This window comes from Morone saxatilis, unplaced genomic scaffold, assembly GCF_004916995.1.
Source record: "Morone saxatilis isolate NCDOM2014 unplaced genomic scaffold, NCSU_SB_2.0 Contig23, whole genome shotgun sequence".
In the NCBI taxonomy this organism is placed as follows: Eukaryota; Metazoa; Chordata; class Actinopteri; family Moronidae; genus Morone; species Morone saxatilis.
Genome location: NW_023339796.1, coordinates 10,611,092 through 10,627,858, shown reverse-complemented (window position 1 = coordinate 10,627,858; position 16,767 = coordinate 10,611,092). Strand labels below are relative to the sequence as shown.

Here is a 16,767-nt window from a genome sequence, read left to right as displayed (position 1 = left end):
ATCCGTGCCTTATTAACAGACATCAGTTTAGGGACAGCTTGCTAATAGCAGGGTGTTGTTTTATTGAATTCACTGATTTACAACAAGAACTGAATTAAAATATACCTTACTGTTATATATTAACTTTTTGCCCTGACTGTGCATGACACCTGCTAAAATTACAAGAACCTACTCTCAGACTACTTTTTTGAGTTGGATAAAACCGGATCTTCTCGCAGGGATGTTCATTACAGTAAACTCAACTACTGCAATGTATTCCTCTCCTGTGTTCATAAGAAGTTTATAAATCAATTACAGCTCATACACAAAGTTTTAACTGGCAGAAAAGCAAACAGCTTGCATCTAGAGTCCCTACACTGGCTCCCAGTCTTATATATTTTATGAGATTTATATTATATAGCTGATATGCTGCCAAAATACTTATATTACTGTACCATTAAAACTACAGTGCAGTAGCAGCAATCTGAAGTTTTTCAGGGTTGCAGAGAAGGGTCATTTATTATTTCAGCCTATTATTTGTGTGTTTTGGCCCTACATATGTAGAAGTGTTTAATTAATTTATTTTATTCCTTACTGATTGTCTTGCTTTTTTGCTGTTTTGTTGCTTTTTGTCTTCAGTGTGTGGAACAATAGAAAACCTGCTACTGCGTCAGGCCACCAGCTGGTACTGACTTTCATTGCCTTGCTGTTTTTCCTAATAAAATAAAATAAAATAAAATGAAAATTAAACTGTCTTTATTATATAGGTCCATTTGTTGATAATTGATGCTCTTTCCAGTAAAGAGACTTTAATAGTGTCTTTGTAGGTTACAGTCCAAAGTCATTGGAATAGCATAATATTTGTTTTACAGTGGCCTTCATGGCAATAGATTAATGGCAGTGCATCAATGTATTGTTTTAATAACTAACCTTCTAATAAATGTTTTTTTCCATACGTCTCATGAAGTGTCGCTACTTATTATTTCACCCCTATATCTGCAGATGGTAATGTTTAATTTCTTAGTTTTGTTGCTTATAATTTCTTGTTTTTATGCTATTTTATTGCTTTCTGAGCTCACTGTGAAAAATAATAATGACAGCTATTTCCCCCATTGTTCTGCTGTTAAAAAAAACAAAATAAAATGCAAATTATACATAATATTTTTATACCCTTTATATATATATATATTTTTGTGTCGTTTTTTTTTGTTGAGAAGTTCTTCATTGTGGCACGTATGTGAGGTCGGGACACGTTTCTCCACGGACATAAACAAGACACGTACCCTTCTACTTCCTGTTTTGTTTTTCTTTCGCTCCCTGTCTGCTCGGCTCGGGTCGATATGGAAGAATTTGCGAGTGGAGGAGACAACCACAGCCTGCCCGTGAACAAACGCGGTCTCTTCGGACGCTGGTGGACCGTATAGAGCAGAACAGACGCAGCGGGCAGCAGTAACACCTGCCGCGGGGCTTCCCTCACCCTCACCCCTCCTCTGGCTGTCCGCGACATGGCTCTCAGCTCGGGCGGCTGGGCTCCTCCAGCCCCGGTTCCTGCTTCGTCCCAGCAGCCTTCATGCGGCGGCCCTGCGCTGACGGCTTGCTGCAGTACTGTTTTAATGTCAGTCCGGGTTTCGGTGTGCCATTCCGGGATCCGGCCGCTGTGTCTCCCCGGAGCGGGCAGCGAGGCTCTGCGGCTACAGCTCAGCATGGACCCGAGCCGGGCCGGAGAGTTCCGACTGGCGCTGCGAGATACGAGCGGAAACCGCAGTGTGGTGAGATTTCACACGTACACCTGAGTGTTAGGACGGTGTGCAGGCGTTGCTCGCTTATAAGTGTTTATGATGAACCACCTTTACTGAATTGCAGACCCACTTTAGACCAGCATAGGCCTGTACACGCCATTTTACGTGGATCTCACCCCCGAATACACGCAGCTCACCATTGGGGATAAAACCACACCTGATTACACTGAATGCATGTGGATGTGAAGACACACAGCTGCCAACACTATCCAACACTTTCCTTGAAGTGTCACAAGGATCTGACTTTTAACAGACATCCAGCTCACATAGTGTAGCTCAGCAACATTTTATCCTTCTTGATTTGCTCCTTAACTGTACTCACCTGACAAGAACTCCAGTTTAGTCTTAATACTGTATAGTCTATGGTTTTTTGTTGTTTTTTTAAAGTTGTTTTTAAGTTACCAATACTGTAGTTAAGAGGGGTTTTTTTTAAGTTTCACTTTCATTTTCAGTCTTCACATTTAGTTTTATTAGAATTTAATACATCATCACCAGGGGGAAATCCTTAAACTGGGCATACTGGTAAACATCTGCAGTGAGACTTTCCTGGTATTTTTCAGCCTTGTGTTTCTCATATGTCGCCTGACAAGTTTATACGGATGTACCATCACACTTTTCGCCTCATGACATGTCGAAAGTCTCTGTTCGTTCCTTCAAACTCTCATCCACCCAACAGTGAGGCTGTGAAACCTGAAAAACTGAGATGTAACCTTTCTAAAGTGGTTGGATTTTGTAATTACCTCTCAGCTGTGGCTCCTTTGTTACATTTGGTGTGGTGGATAAAGCCTTTCCGTGAGATGAGGTAGAGTCGCTGACAGGCGTAAATGTGAATGTGGATGATAATGCAGATATAAATACCAAAGTGGAAGGGTAGTGAGCAGGAACAGGAAGTTTTGGCACCCCTGCACACCCACTTTCAGCACCTACCTAGATGCTCTACCACTCTAAGTACACCTGAGGCAACAAAACCTAGACTTACTGAGGAAGTCTGACAATATAGCTGAGTTTGACATGTCCTAATAAGCTTATGTACAGAGGAGAAAGCTTTATGATTTAGCTAACAACATACCATTCCTCTGGCACCCCCTTTAGGCCAAACTTTACTAGTTTTCCAACTAGAGGTAAAGTGTTCTCTCCATTTTTCATTCATCCAACAGCTTTGTTTGGTGCCATGTAATGAGCATTAAAGCCTTGCAGGAGTGTTACTTGTTAAAGGGGCACTCTATCCATTTAGAATAGAATATACTATATATAATATAATACACGTCCATGTAGGGATAATTGGTTTTGGACTCTGTCTTGCAGTTCCACAGAAGATAAAAAAAATATACTGCATAATATATATATTTTTTAAATCGATATCTCAGCAACACACAGCTTCTAAGGCACAGTTTGCACATACACATACTACACAAACCTATACACACCTTCTGTCAGTGGCAACATATCACATTATCTGTTTATGTGGAGGAGCGGTTTGTTGCGGTTCAGTCGGCTCTGGGGAACGCTGAATCTTCTACCAGAGGGTAAAAGTTGTGTTCTGTGCCTGTCTGATAATAGGCTGCTCATAAATTGTTTTAGCATTGCACTTTCCATAAAGTCTGGGAACCACAATTTAGACAAAAAAACGAAGGGTCAAATACTGACGCAGCAGAGGTATCCTGACTTTTAGTGTCAAGCTCCAAAAACAAAAAACTCAGTCCTATAATTCCCACAACCCAACTAAATAGTGTCTTTCACTAGACTCAGGTTAATTCCCACATCTTTCAAAAAAACACCAGTTCATTAAAATGTAATGATTAAAGACATTATACAGCTGTTTCCACAGGTTGAGTAATACTAAGGATGGATCGGATCCTCTATTCGCCATTGTTCTGATTATCAGATATGCTTTGTTTTTTTTTTTATCCGATTGCTGATAAAATAAATTCATTTTAAAATGCTCTGCTTTGGCTTTGATGCAGCTGCCTCTTTCTACCTGTAGTCACCACTCTGTAGTTACACATCTCGAGTAATGGCCTCTTAACACTGAAGGCACAGAGGGGGAAACAGAAATACTCAAGTACAAGTAGCTGAAAACTGTACAGACCCCTAAGTAATACTCCTTGTGACAAGTAAGCTGATCGTCATCTGTAAAATCGGTGGAGTGCTCCTTTAAATGGCCTCCTTTAGTACTTTTTGCTAAATAAATCAACATAAGTTAGTAAGAACTTGTGTCTGTGCTGCATGTTGTGTTTGTTTCCAATTGTTAAGCTCCTCCTTGTTATCACCCCAGGAACACTACAGGCACATAAGCATGTGCTTTTAATGGGGATCCTTAAATAAACAATAAACACGATAGAGAGGACACATGGGATCTCCACATAGCCACTGCTTGATGTTCCTAGGTTTTTGTAACTCCTCGGCGCGCTTTGCGGTCAGCTTTGTATTTGCTGCTCTGCCAACTCTGTTTTCTTTGTTGCGAACAGGTTTCATCACATTCTTGGCTTTTACAACCGCACTGCAGTTGCTTTATAATTAGTCTCTTTCCGAGCACATACTGCGCTTGTTGATTGAACCCCTCCAGAGGGCAAATTTATTCTCAGTTTTACAGCTGAGACGATGAGTTGTTTGACAGAAAATGAATCTGCAACTATTTTTGATAGATCTTCTTCGGTTGTGCAGCCATTTTTTAAGCAAATATTCCAAAGACGAAGATTTACTGCTTTTCCTCATTGTATCTGATTTTAAAAGGGGTATTTTTGGGACTTGGACTGTTGGACTTAATTATTTTCTTTGGCTTTTGTCTTTTTACAGACAAAATTCTGAATCAGTACTGAAAATAATCCTTTTGCAGCCTTACACATTTGCTAAACTAGGTTCAGTCTTTACACTGTTAATGTCAACTCTAAATAGATTCTCCAGGTCACATGAGGTAACTACAGTGCTACATCACTCTGTCACTGTGAGACACATTTCAGTTCACGCATGAGTTCTTTCTTCTCTTTCAGTATTATGGGTGATTACTGTCAATGACTACATCAGTCCCAACTGTAGACATGCATGCTTGATCGTGCCTAAAGCTGACCTAACGTTGTACTCTGCCTGTCTCGCTGCATCCTAACTTCCTTTGTTTGTCAAGTTCACTATGCGCCGTCTGCCTGAAATGTGAGGGGCTCGGAACCGGCTTTTCATCTCGGTAGAATCTCGAGTCAGAGAGATTTCCCCCTGACAATTGTGATGCTTCTTGATTTGCATGGTTTTCTTTTGATCCCTGCTTCTTTTAGGTCGTCTGTCTAAGCTGGCAAACTTAGCATACACAGTCGTATCAGAGTGTGTGTATATACGCACACCCTCTGGCAGGAGGCAAATCCCTCTTTAATGCTTTTTCTACCCACAACAGACTTCAGTGCTCTAATGATTCGCTCCTCTGCCACAGTAAATGTTAGAGTGCAGATTGTGAGTAAAATCTGCCAAACTCACTCGTTTCTGAGTCCATCTCTGTCAGAATGAGAATTTCACATGCTTTCTTACGTATTTCGGGGGGGTTATTTCTTTTAGGGCCGCAACTAATTATTATTTTCCTTGTCAGTTAATCTGTAGATTATTTTCTAGATTGAGCAATTAGTTGTTTGGTCTATAAAATGATATTCTTAAATGTTGTTTTATATGTTTTAATATTCACATTTAAGTTTAATTTAATAGTTGACTAACTAATCAATTACTTGTTGCAGCTGTAATTTCTTTTCTTATACTTTAATGCATTTTGTACGTTTTTTTTTAAATGTAAAATTTTATGGTTTTGCAACATAATTTGTCTTAGAAAACATTCACTAGTTCCAGCTCTTTAAATGTGAAGATTTTTTACTAAATTGAATATATTTTGGTTTTTGGATTGTAACCTTGACCTCGGAGACATTTTAATGGCCTTTTTTTTTTTTTGATTTCATAGACTAAACGATAATCAATTAATCTGATCGCAGAATGACAATATGCCTTGAGACTGACTATTGTTTGTTGTTGTTTGTTTCATCCTCAGTTCATTGCAGAGTTTGACCTGCGCTCGGTGCAGTATGAGGTCAAATCTCCTCGCTGCCATGAGATGCGTCTTGCTGCTCCACCCCACGACTGCATCCGCTTCAACTTCCGCTGCGACCGCGAGGCCGAGGAGTGGGCCACGGTGGTGATGTCATCACTAAGAGAGGCACATAGAGGTTGGTTTGACGACTAGATAAGATCATTCATTATTATTTATTTATTTATTTATTTATTTATTATTTTAATTCGTTTTAGAGAAAAAGAAACAATCTACACTCATGGTGCCTGTTTAATAAACTAGACAACAAATAAAAACAGGAGCGTCCTGGTGGCCAAACACACGGTGGGCCAGCTGTGTCCCCAAGTGAAAAAGGGATAAATAAGTAAAGTAAAGTAAAAGTTGGATAAATTGGTGTCCTTAGATATAAAATAAAGGGACCAAATGGCTGTTCATCCCTGTTTCAAAGTGAAACGACATGTGCCATGGGTGCTAAAAGACTAAAAAGAGCTATCAAGTCTCCTTTCGTCAGGCACAGTTACAACAGGAATCTTTCAAGGTAGATTCTTAGATATACTGAGGAATAATTAGTTTAAGTGTGATGTGTGTAACCTTAAATACAAAGGTAAGAAAATACTGTGACCTGAATAGAAAAAGGAATGTACTGATACTTTCGGGTTGGGCCTTTATCAGCCAGGTGTAGCTAGAATAAATAGTGATATCAGTTGATATTGCTGTGTGCTGACAACCACGTGTTTAAAGCACTTTTTCTGTTTCTTTGACAGTTGCAAATATTAACACATGTGAATCGGATGGCAGACACAACCACACAGCAGCAGCCATGGAGCAGTGGAGCTCAGCCTCGCTGCCGCTCACCGGTGGGTTTATCTCTGTCCAATGTGTTTTCCTCTTTCTTTATCCTCCATCCATGCTCTAAAAATGTCAACATTTTGATTGCTACCTCCTTTTTGTTTTTAGAGGAGCTTTGCTTGGAGCTCGCCAGGGCGATTGAAGCCGGTGACACTCAGGCCGCTTCACAGCACGCATCCGCTCTGGCTCAGCAAAAAGCAGCACTGACGATCCAGCTGTCTGAAAAGAACTACGCTGACGGAGAGATCAGGTGGGAAAGGAAAAGTGTTGAGGGTATATTCAAGGTTGCAATGACTGATATGCTTTTTAGGTTTTTCTTAACATGTAGTGCCTTGTCTGTGTTGCAGTTTATCTGTCGTGGTGGAGGATGTTTCGTCATCCTGTTGTGTCACGGTGAAAGTCTTTCCTTACATGACTGTGGCCGCGCTCAAGCAACAGGTTAGAAAACTGTAAATTAACCAATAATTAAATGGGTGTAATTCATTGGCTAACTCCCACCGCTCTTCTTCAGGTGTTTCTCGAGTACGGCTTCCATCCTCGCGTGCAGCGCTGGGTGATCGGTCAGTGCTTGTGCACCGAGCCAAGGTCACTGGCCTCCTACGGGGTGCAGAAGGACGGCGATACGGCGTACCTCTACCTGATCTCTGCCCGACAAGCGCGCATCACCCGCCAGCTGTTCCAGCAGGACCTGGAGAGCGCCCTCCTCGCCCCACCTCTCCCGCCAGGCAACGGCCCCACATCCCAAGACTGGAGGGGTTACAGCACCCTACCCTCGAGGCTACCCCACAACAACCTGGGTGAGTTCAACAAATATTTTCGTTCTGTAACGAATTAGGTCTAAAAATGCAGACATGCAGACCCAGACAACGCAGCAGCACAGTGAGCCTAAACATGCAGCCAAAGCAGCAAAGGAGTTTTCGAGCCAAACACTGCAGTGTTCTGCGCTGGCCAAATTAGTCACCTGACTGAAATTCATGTGATCTCACAGTATGTTTGACTTCCTGAATACCAGACTGAAGGCAAAAAATTCCTGAAACAAGAAAGATCTGATACTCAGCAGAACATTACCAGAGATATTTCAGTCTGTCAATACTGATGTTTTAAATAACATGGCTTAATTTAGTTTTGCAAAAATGATACAAATAAGTTTTCTTTATTTTTTTTGAATTTGTGTAGTATTGTATTATTGACTTTATTTGACTTAAAGCAGAAACACCAGACCAAATATGTCTGAATAAGACGTATTTTGTCTGGTGTTTCTGCGGTTTCCTTTTTAGCAGACTGGCTTTGAAATCAACTGTATTACTCATAATAAACGTTTTGTCTACTTCAGGGAGTACAGGTGGAGGAAGCGACAGACCGAGTGATATTAAAGATGTTCTCGACATTGAGAATCTGCAGCTGAGTGATCATACCAATAAAGCCAATAAAACACAGGTATGTTATATTCTGTCACTACACACAATAGGACTAATCTAAGGCATAGTTAGATTTTAGTGGGAATTTAACTTCTGCTCCTACATACATCCTGTTATTTTTATTTTTATTTATTTTTTTGTGTGCAGTTTAATGGTAAGCTGAAGTTTTTGACCACTTGTAGCAATGGAGCAGTGATTTTAAGAGTGGCTTGAATGAGAGTGTGCACGCTGGTGCTGCTGGTCCACACTGTTCCTATAATCGTCAGTTGGTGGCAGTACCATGCCAAGAAAGACAAGGAAACAGCTTTAAAAAAAAAAAGCAATATTATTTTCACTTGCATGCTCCTTCAGCCAAATCTGATGACAAAAAAAAATGCTTCTTTTGTACTATAGTTCTCAACAGTTGTATCTGCAAGCTTGTCTGTCTTGGGTAAATGTTTAAAACCGTATAAATATTATTTTTATATCATTATTAATATCTTATATAATTATTACATCCCCTCAGCAGACAGAATGGGCTTGCCCCTTATGCACTTTCATCAACAAGCCGTCCCGTCCAGGTTGTGAAATCTGTGCTACAGCCAGACCTGACACACACATCCAGCAGGTATTGCACAAATATCTGAAAATCAATACTTTTGTACTACTCTTTGTGCCATTTTCCCTCACCGACAGTCACCTCTTTTTCTCTTTTTTAATATTCTATTACAAAGGAGAGAGGAAGGAGAGAGGATCGAGGGGAAACTGGTTTAAGCAGCAGCAGCAGCTGACTGCCCATCATCGCTGTCTGGTCGCCGTGTCTCACTCACTCACTCACACACACACACGGAGTGAGGATGCTAAATCCGCCGCGTACATGTTGACAAAATACTCACACAAAGACTGTCAAGTGCACTGAGAGTCCTCTGACAGCTGGCCGGCTGCTGAAGACCGGAGCGTTTGAAGCACTGTAGCATGACGCAGAGCTGCACTGGCCGAGGCTCGGTTGATGAACTGCAGACAGAGAGAGCAGCTTCGACCGTCGATATGGACGTGACCATGACATACAAATGAATTTGGCCTGACCTCTTTGTTATTTATTTTACAGGGTGTATGGTGCAAACAACACAGACGGTCTAATATTTATTTTAGATGAGAGACATGATTTGCATTTGATTGCAGCTGAAGATGAGGGGACTTTCAGTTTCTGCCAACTGTGAAGTGAGAGGAAAGTTGAAGCCTTGTGCAATACCCTGCTCTGTTTTGTTAGTGGGTCATCTGTTGGTGCCATAAAAAATGTTGGAAGCCATGGCTGAGAATAGACGGTGTGTTTACAGGGTTGTCAAGTGCTTTTATTTTTTTATAACATTGTATTAAGTGTATTATTTTTAACAAGATGCATTGAGTAATTGATGTACATTTTAGCAGATGATCGAATTTTACTCAATTCCCTCTGAGCTGTGACAGCAATGGAATGATTTGTTTTCAGTACATAATACTGTAAAAACTTGCATTACCTGAATAAACATAATGAATCTAAACAAATCCTGTTTTGCCTATTGAGTGATTCTCCCTAATGGACAGATTTTAAGTGCAAGACTTAAAGAAGAAGGGTAATTTTAACACATGAAGTTCAGTTTACTCAGGCGGGGATATGCTTTTATAATCTCATCTGTGGCTGTCGAGGACATTTTACAAAGTCTAAGAAAATAACAGCATCTTGGATTGTGCTTGAGATTTAAAATTTTTAGAGCGTTTGAAAGATGTGGGTCAGATAACTGTTATCTAAGTTCCTGACGTTTGTGTCAACATCCAAGTCATAACTACGACTGGGAAACATCAAACAAATATGGAGGGCTCATGTCAACCAAATTTTGTTCATCGTAATTAAACACAAATTTAATGTCATATTGTCAGTATTTTAATTGAAACATGACCAACTCTCGTCCCAGCTCTAGCATCCATCCCATATCACAGCACCGCAGCATTAACCAGGGAGGGGGGGGTACCAAAAGACACTATTGAGATGAATTGTGGGAAATGTAGGATCCAGTGTTTGACTTCAAGTCTCAGCCACAGATTATTGCATTTTTACCATTCTTTTTTCAGTGTGTCTCCTTGAGTCTGTAAACTTAAACGCACCCTTTATGGAGTTTCTGAGCATCAATGGCGTTGTTGAGCAGATTTTCTGAGTGTGTCCCTAGAGAAATAAATGCATTCATCACATTTGTTAGACCTCAAGGATACACACAATGTACTTTGGTGACTAAAACTGAATGTAAACGTTACTGTTCATTGTTCACAACAGAACTTTACAGGGCACCTTTAATGAAAGTGCAATTCTAAATCACTGACATGCACATTTAATTTCTTTGTGCAGCACTTTCATCATGGTGTTGATACTAGTGCATTTTGCTAAACTAGTTGTCATTAATAGCTACCACCCTTTGCGCGGGTTCAAGTTGTGTTCCATATTTTATGTTCAACGCCCAATGTAAAGATCTTTGAGTGAATTCATTTTTGAAGTCTTTTAATTTTGCATTTATAAATATGAAATAAACATGTTCCAAATAAACTTATCAAAACAAGTATAAAAATATTAGATGTTGTGATGGCTTGTTGCAGATGTACAGACATAAGGAAGCAGACTACAAACCAAACAGGTAGTTTCTTCCATTTGAACAGCTTTTTCTCGTTATATCTGTTAGTACAAACCATGCTGACACGACAGAATCATTCATCTTTCATCCATCACCATCCTGCCTGATAAAAAAAAAGGAGCTAAGAAAAACAGTGCAGTAACTTTCGTTATGTACCACAAATAAAGAATACCGCAAAGAAATCATTAAACCAAATTCTTATACAGATAGCAAGTCAACCGTGACATTTATAGTTACTTGTGAAAAGATCTTCCCCTATTTCACTTATTTGTAAGAGTACGGTACAAAACAGTCCACTCAGCTTTGTTTTCAAGAAGGTTTTAAGAATAAAATACTTGGAGTTGGGGAATCACTGCATTATTTTCAAGTCAACCATATTTCTCTTCTTTTCCAATCTCTCCAGTGGATTTAACTGTCATTCACATTTCCCACAGTGAAGACAAACCTGAGAACACCTCAGAGGGTTTTTCTGCCCATGAAAGCCTTCAGTAGTCCTGTATGACTGGCGTTTACTTCCAGAAGAGGATGTTCCAGAAAAGCAGCCAGCAAGGATAGACCAGCAGGGCTATGAGCGGGTAGACCAGAGAGCCGTACAGGAAGTGGTCCAGGATGCCCTGCGAGATGACTGACAGGTAGAGCAACCAGCCTTCCTGGAAGCTGACTGGCACTTCCTGCAGCTCTTGGAAGAAAAAGACGGAAAAGAGGAGCGTGCAGGCTGGGCTGAGGATGACTAGGATGAAGGCGGATAGAACCCTATGGGAAGAAGAAGAGGAGAGCGAGGTTTTACTTTGAATATTCATTCGACTGTGGCAATACAGAGCTACACTGTGAATACAAATACAGGTGTATTACTTTGGTACGTGGGGTGTGATGAAGGCGGCCACAGGCACCAGGGTGATAGCAAGGATGAATCCCAGGGAGAAGTTGATGAGGGCGGTGCAACCCAGCAGCACGGCCAGGTACAGCACAGCCACCAGCTTCAGCACCCTCCAGCCCTGCTCCGTCCCCTCGCCCGACAGGAGCCTTCAATAAAACAGCACAACAAAACGGCTCACTCTCCCGCATCCCAGCGCTCTTAAAGTTGTACAAGTTTCCCACCGTCTCAGCTAGCTCTGTTCTTTGCGGTCTTGGTAAATGCTGTGCGCGTTATTAAGTAAGTCAATAAAGTTTGGAACTTGTTATATGATTTTCAGGAATCATTTCAAAAGCCTCTGGTTGTCCATCACTCTTTATAAACCTAAGAAAAGAACTTCAAGTTGTAAGGTAAATGTGTAAAAAGACTGAATAAAATGTGTGAACAAATTATATCAAACACACAGACTTAAAGCCAAAAATCAAATCAATGCTTAAATGTGTGTGTGTGAGTACTTCAAAGTCACACATAGTTGGAACTTTTCTGCTTTTAATCTGTTCTCAAATGTTCAGAAAAGCAGTTAATCTTTTTTCAGATTCACTGTGTAACTTCAGTGTTAATATAATCGGAACATTAATATTTAATGTAGAAATTTGGGTGATATGATCTCTGATAAAAAGCCACTAGCAATGTGGATAACATGGTAAATAAATTAGAGCTTTTGTAGATTACATTCTCTTGTAAGAGAGTCAGCTCAGAATAAAGTACCACTCAACCTATGATGTTGTCTTTAAGACCAAGAACATTACAACATATATAAAAAGAAAAAAGTAGTACTACCTATGTGTGTTATGAGGCAAAGCCAGGCCTGCTGTGTAAACAGCAATAGCCGTCAGGACCACAGCCTCTGTCTCTGACACCGGGAAGTGTTCCACAGCCATCTCCTGGAAGTGGATCGGCAGGGTGTACAGAGCTACTCCAGTCAGATGGCTGATCACCAGAGGAGTCATCACAGACAGCACTCCTGGACTGGAAATCTGAGAGGAAACAGATTAAAAAAATAAAATAAATAAATAAAATGGTGATTCAAAGGCCTCAAGATAAGTAGTTGAAGTAATATGTGTGTCTAACCTGCTCTGTGTCAGCGATTCCATCCTCTGTTCTTGGTGGTGGAGTTGCAAGTTGAACCCACAAATCTAAGGCCTGTACCATAGTCAAGTGCAATAGCAGTGTTAAAATCAACATGTAATCAGTAAGCTGGGCTTCAATCGGAGTGTTTGTGTGATTCATTTGCTTTTTTTCAGTCCTGTTTTTAGATTAAACCAAACTGAAAGTAAAATAATTGTGAAAGGATACACGAAGCAGTAGGATGACGGCGAGGAGGCCGAAGGCTGGCATGTAATACCCAATGGAGACAAAGTGAGAGAGTGACGGCATGAGGTAGAAGAAGTAGGACTGGTGTAGGCGCTCCAGGAGGTTATTCAGCTTACGATACATTCCTTCCAGAAGCCTAGAGGATATAAATCAAGGCAAAAAAACCCCCCAAAAAAACCAGCTATTAAGTGTCAGTTTATAAAGAATGTGACAACGTTAAACAAAAAAGCAGCATACACTCTGACCTGCCAATGGTGGTGACGTCTGTCTTGTACTGACGGAAACTGTTGATGCCCTTGATGGTGGCAGCCTCAATGTGGTATCGCAGGAAAAGGCCATGATCGCCCCAAGGACGCCCACTGGCCTGTTTCATCACCATCAGCATCATGGTCTGGACTGAGTGGCTGTAGCCTGACACACTGTCCCAGTCATTCCGCTGCAGCTGTAGACACATCCACACAGAAGAAAATGAGATAGCCTTGGTTTATTATTACCATTCTGCTCACCAAACACACAGCGGAAGACAAAATGTATTACGTTTCTACTACATCTCATCACAAGCCTTCACCTTGCCCTGGATGGTGCAGAGGACTCCTATCTTCTGACAGAAAGCATAGAAGAGGTTGGCTAAATCCAGGTTCGGGAGCTGGCCGTTGAGGCCTTCCAGTACCAGGTCCATACTGGTGATGACATCACTGCTGAGCTCCAGGGACAGAGCTGCCTGGATTGAACCACCACGGCCTTGAAGTGGAGACCAGTCCATACCTGGATGCACCATTCCAGAAGAGAAGTCAAATACATGACTTCTGCATGAATCTGGAGAGAATGTAATACTTTCAGGGATAATAGTTGATTGGTTTTTTAAGTGGGTGGATTACCTGTAGTGTTGGTGTGGTGGTAACCCTCCAGCCACGCCTGCATACCAATCAGATCATGTTCATTCACAAGGAAGATGATGTCTTTGGCCCAGTAGATCTGATCTATTGAGGAACACAGCCGTCATTAAAACAAGACATTCCACTTCAGTGTCATTCAAATGATAGAGAGAGCCGTGGGTTCTGCACTCACTCCTGAAGTACTGTGCCAAGCCGAGTAGCAGCCCCACTGCCTGGTTGTTGGAGTCGCCTGGGGTGCAAGGGGCACTCAGCACCAGGGCTTCAGTCCGAGGAGCTCTGGGGGCCCGAAGGATCCCATATACATTTGTGCCTTTCACCATCTGAGAGAAGAGAAGATGGTGAAAGATGAAGAGGAGCCATAGATGCATAGAAATACTATTAAAAAAAAACAGTTGAGTACATTTAAAAGTCCTCAATCACAGACTTACATATCTCTCTTTGTTTTCATCAGGGAAGGGCAGCGTGCGAGAGAACCTCTGGGTAAACACCTCCAGCCCTCGAGCCTGCATGGTCTTCACCAGCCAATCCACTGGCATCCCCCTGCAGAGAAACAACTGGTCACATTAGACTGGTGGAAAAAGATTCAATATTAAAAGGACTTACATAGAGGCTTAAGTAAAAAAAAAAAAAACACACAGGGAAACTTTTAAAATGCTATCAAACGGTGAAAAGACAAATAACCTCTGTTAATTACACAGTCCTGATTAAATGCACTGTGCTCAGACATCTATTGTTAAGTTTAATAGTGTGTGCGATATAATGACAGCTCAGACTCGTCTGAAGCTATAAACTAAGTGCAGACCCTCCATGTTTTTGAAAACCAGCCCAGTCAACATGATCAAAACAACATTATGACCTTTCAATGCATGTCTTCCTTCTCCGTAGCTTTGTGCTGCTTACCCGGCTTTCTTCTTATGGGCTGAAAACTCTCTCCCTGTGGTCAGCGCCCTCTCCCCTGCAGGAAAGCGCTCCTCCACCATGGTAGACCCCATGGCGTTCTCTGACATGTATGTGCGCAGAGTGAACGGCTCAAACGCCAACCCCATGAACCAGGCCACCCCCGCCATGTAGCAGACCACACTAAGATGGAAGGATGGGAGGTAAAAGGACAGAAATCATGTAAGTTATAAGCACAGGTGCACACTGGGTATTGCAATAAAGGGAGAGATTTCATTGAGGCACGTTTATCTTTCAGTGACTAACTCACCAGATTGGGGAATTGAGGCGGGTTAGCAGGCTGATTAAAGCCTGTCTCCTGTTTGGATCAGACAGCAGTCCCATGTTGTTGTCCCTTGTAACGTCACAAAGCCTGGATACCCTGGACCCTGAAGGCAGCACACACACTGTAACTGTACCTATACAGCTGAAATATGCGACCATAGATCAATAATTACCGAGGCAAACAACCGCAAACCGAGTATCACGGATTTTATCTTTATCCGACTGTCCAAATATTCCTAAGCAGCTCATTATACGGCTACAGCTCGAGATGAGAGATCGTTTTCTGTCACCCATTGTCAAACTGACAGCTGGGGTTAGCTTGCGGCTAGCTGCCTTAGCTTGCGGTCTCACTTTGCAAGACGGCAAAGTGTTTCAGACCGCTGTCCTCTGTGAAGGTGATTATTATTAACAGTCAGGTGGTTGCTGTTTCAGTATTTCACACAGTATGAATGAATACAGACCTGTTTGCAGCGGACAGCGGCTCACATCCACCTGCAGAGGGTGGGGCTTCTTCACACAGCAGCCGCTGTTTTCAATTTCCTTGTTCCTGCGGGAACATTAATGCGGCGGACCGACTTCCGGTCACGTAAAAGGAAATTTGATTTAATTTAAAAAGGAAAAATTCTTTCTCACCACATGTTTTTCCAGACATTTTTTTTAAAATAAATTAAATATAAATTATTTAATAAATTATTAAACATATAATAATAATAAATTATTCCTTTATCAATTTGTAAGATAATATATCCCTTCCTCACCTATTAAATGCCTTTTAACTAGTTTTTGTGTATTAAAGGCAAGATCCATGCTTTTTGAAATATACAGTATGTATTTTACATATACAATTTCAGATTTTCAGCGATAGATGTCAAGCCAGCATTTTGTTTCCACAACAAATTAAAAATGTGCGTATGCTCCAATTTTACTGTTTACAAACATTGCTAATGTACACAAACATTTAACAGCATCTAAAACATTAATAACTCCCTATCTTCTGTTCTTTTTTAATGACACTTCCTTTATCTGATTACAGATTGTACATTTAAGTACCTAAGAACTGAATAAATAATAACCACTAACACATGAACAAGCAACACACAAATGATTGACATATTTATTTTCAGCTTCACCACTTATATACTGTACAAAAGTATAGTTGCCATGGATACATAAAAAAAAAACCCATTCACTCCAAGATCCTCCCATCATTCCTCTACATTAAGTCCTATTGCTTGGTCTGCAACCAAAACCACAGTCCAGATGTTCACCCCTCCTCTCTGCATCACTCTCCAGAGAGCACAGAAACTTCCTCGAGATGTTGTCGCACAACCTCATCCAGCACCTTGCTCACACCTTTACAAGCTGTCATGGCAGCTTCAATTAGAGCCTCTAAGTGGTCCTGATGTAGTCTGGCGTCCATCTGCAGCAGAGCGATCTGTCCGCCGCGGGGCAGCAGCGCTAAGGCCAGAGAGCTCACTCCTCCACTTTCCTCCGCATAGCAAAGGTCCGCGAGGGGTGTCTCGTCCACAAACCCGACCGTGCAGGCACACACGTAGTCCCGCATGGGGATGCCGGCGTCGATCACCGCCAGAGTGGCAGCGTTCACACACACGCTGTAGTTCCCTCCGTCTGACTGCAGAATCTGTTCGGAGAGAGAAGTTTGTTCATGTCATTTCAGCACCAAAAAAAAAAAAAAAAACCTT

At 41.4% G+C, this 16,767-nt stretch overlaps 3 protein-coding genes across 4 annotated transcripts in view; 1 reads left to right on the top strand and 2 right to left on the bottom strand.

Moving 5' to 3' along the window:
- The first annotated feature begins 1,254 nt into the window (after nt 1-1,254).
- Nucleotides 1,255-9,605, top strand: sharpin (SHANK-associated RH domain interacting protein). Of its 2 annotated transcripts, none has more exons than XM_035670321.1 (9): nt 1,255-1,748; nt 5,797-5,971; nt 6,579-6,671; nt 6,772-6,913; nt 7,011-7,101; nt 7,175-7,460; nt 7,997-8,100; nt 8,590-8,688; nt 8,795-9,605. In XM_035670321.1, exons 1-9 carry the CDS (start codon nt 1,485-1,487, stop codon nt 8,849-8,851), a joined length of 1,311 nt encoding a protein of 436 aa, XP_035526214.1. In that variant the 5' UTR covers nt 1,255-1,484; the 3' UTR covers nt 8,852-9,605. The 2 variants fall into 2 exon arrangements, with proteins under 2 accessions (XP_035526214.1, XP_035526213.1); XM_035670320.1 differs by having other exon boundaries at nt 1,256-1,748; nt 8,587-8,688.
- A 968-nt stretch (nt 9,606-10,573) lies between these two features.
- gpaa1 (glycosylphosphatidylinositol anchor attachment 1) lies at nt 10,574-15,615 on the bottom strand. The gene is made up of 13 exons (XM_035670317.1): nt 15,526-15,615; nt 15,051-15,168; nt 14,744-14,923; nt 14,272-14,383; nt 14,016-14,163; nt 13,826-13,927; nt 13,516-13,712; nt 13,193-13,389; nt 12,930-13,083; nt 12,705-12,776; nt 12,414-12,610; nt 11,573-11,743; nt 10,574-11,473 (listed from the first exon to the last, which is right to left on the bottom strand). Exons 2-13 carry the CDS (start codon nt 15,122-15,124, stop codon nt 11,230-11,232), a joined length of 1,848 nt encoding a protein of 615 aa, XP_035526210.1. The 5' UTR covers nt 15,125-15,168; nt 15,526-15,615; the 3' UTR covers nt 10,574-11,229.
- Nucleotides 15,616-16,162: 547 nt separating this feature from the next.
- Nucleotides 16,163-16,767, bottom strand: part of exosc4 (exosome component 4) — a 2,182-nt gene continuing 1,577 nt past the window's right edge. Inside the window, exon 3 of the mRNA XM_035670715.1 lies at nt 16,163-16,706. Within this exon, the coding sequence (XP_035526608.1) occupies nt 16,347-16,706 (360 nt within the window). The 3' untranslated portion in view covers nt 16,163-16,346. The remainder of the gene's footprint in view (nt 16,707-16,767) is intronic.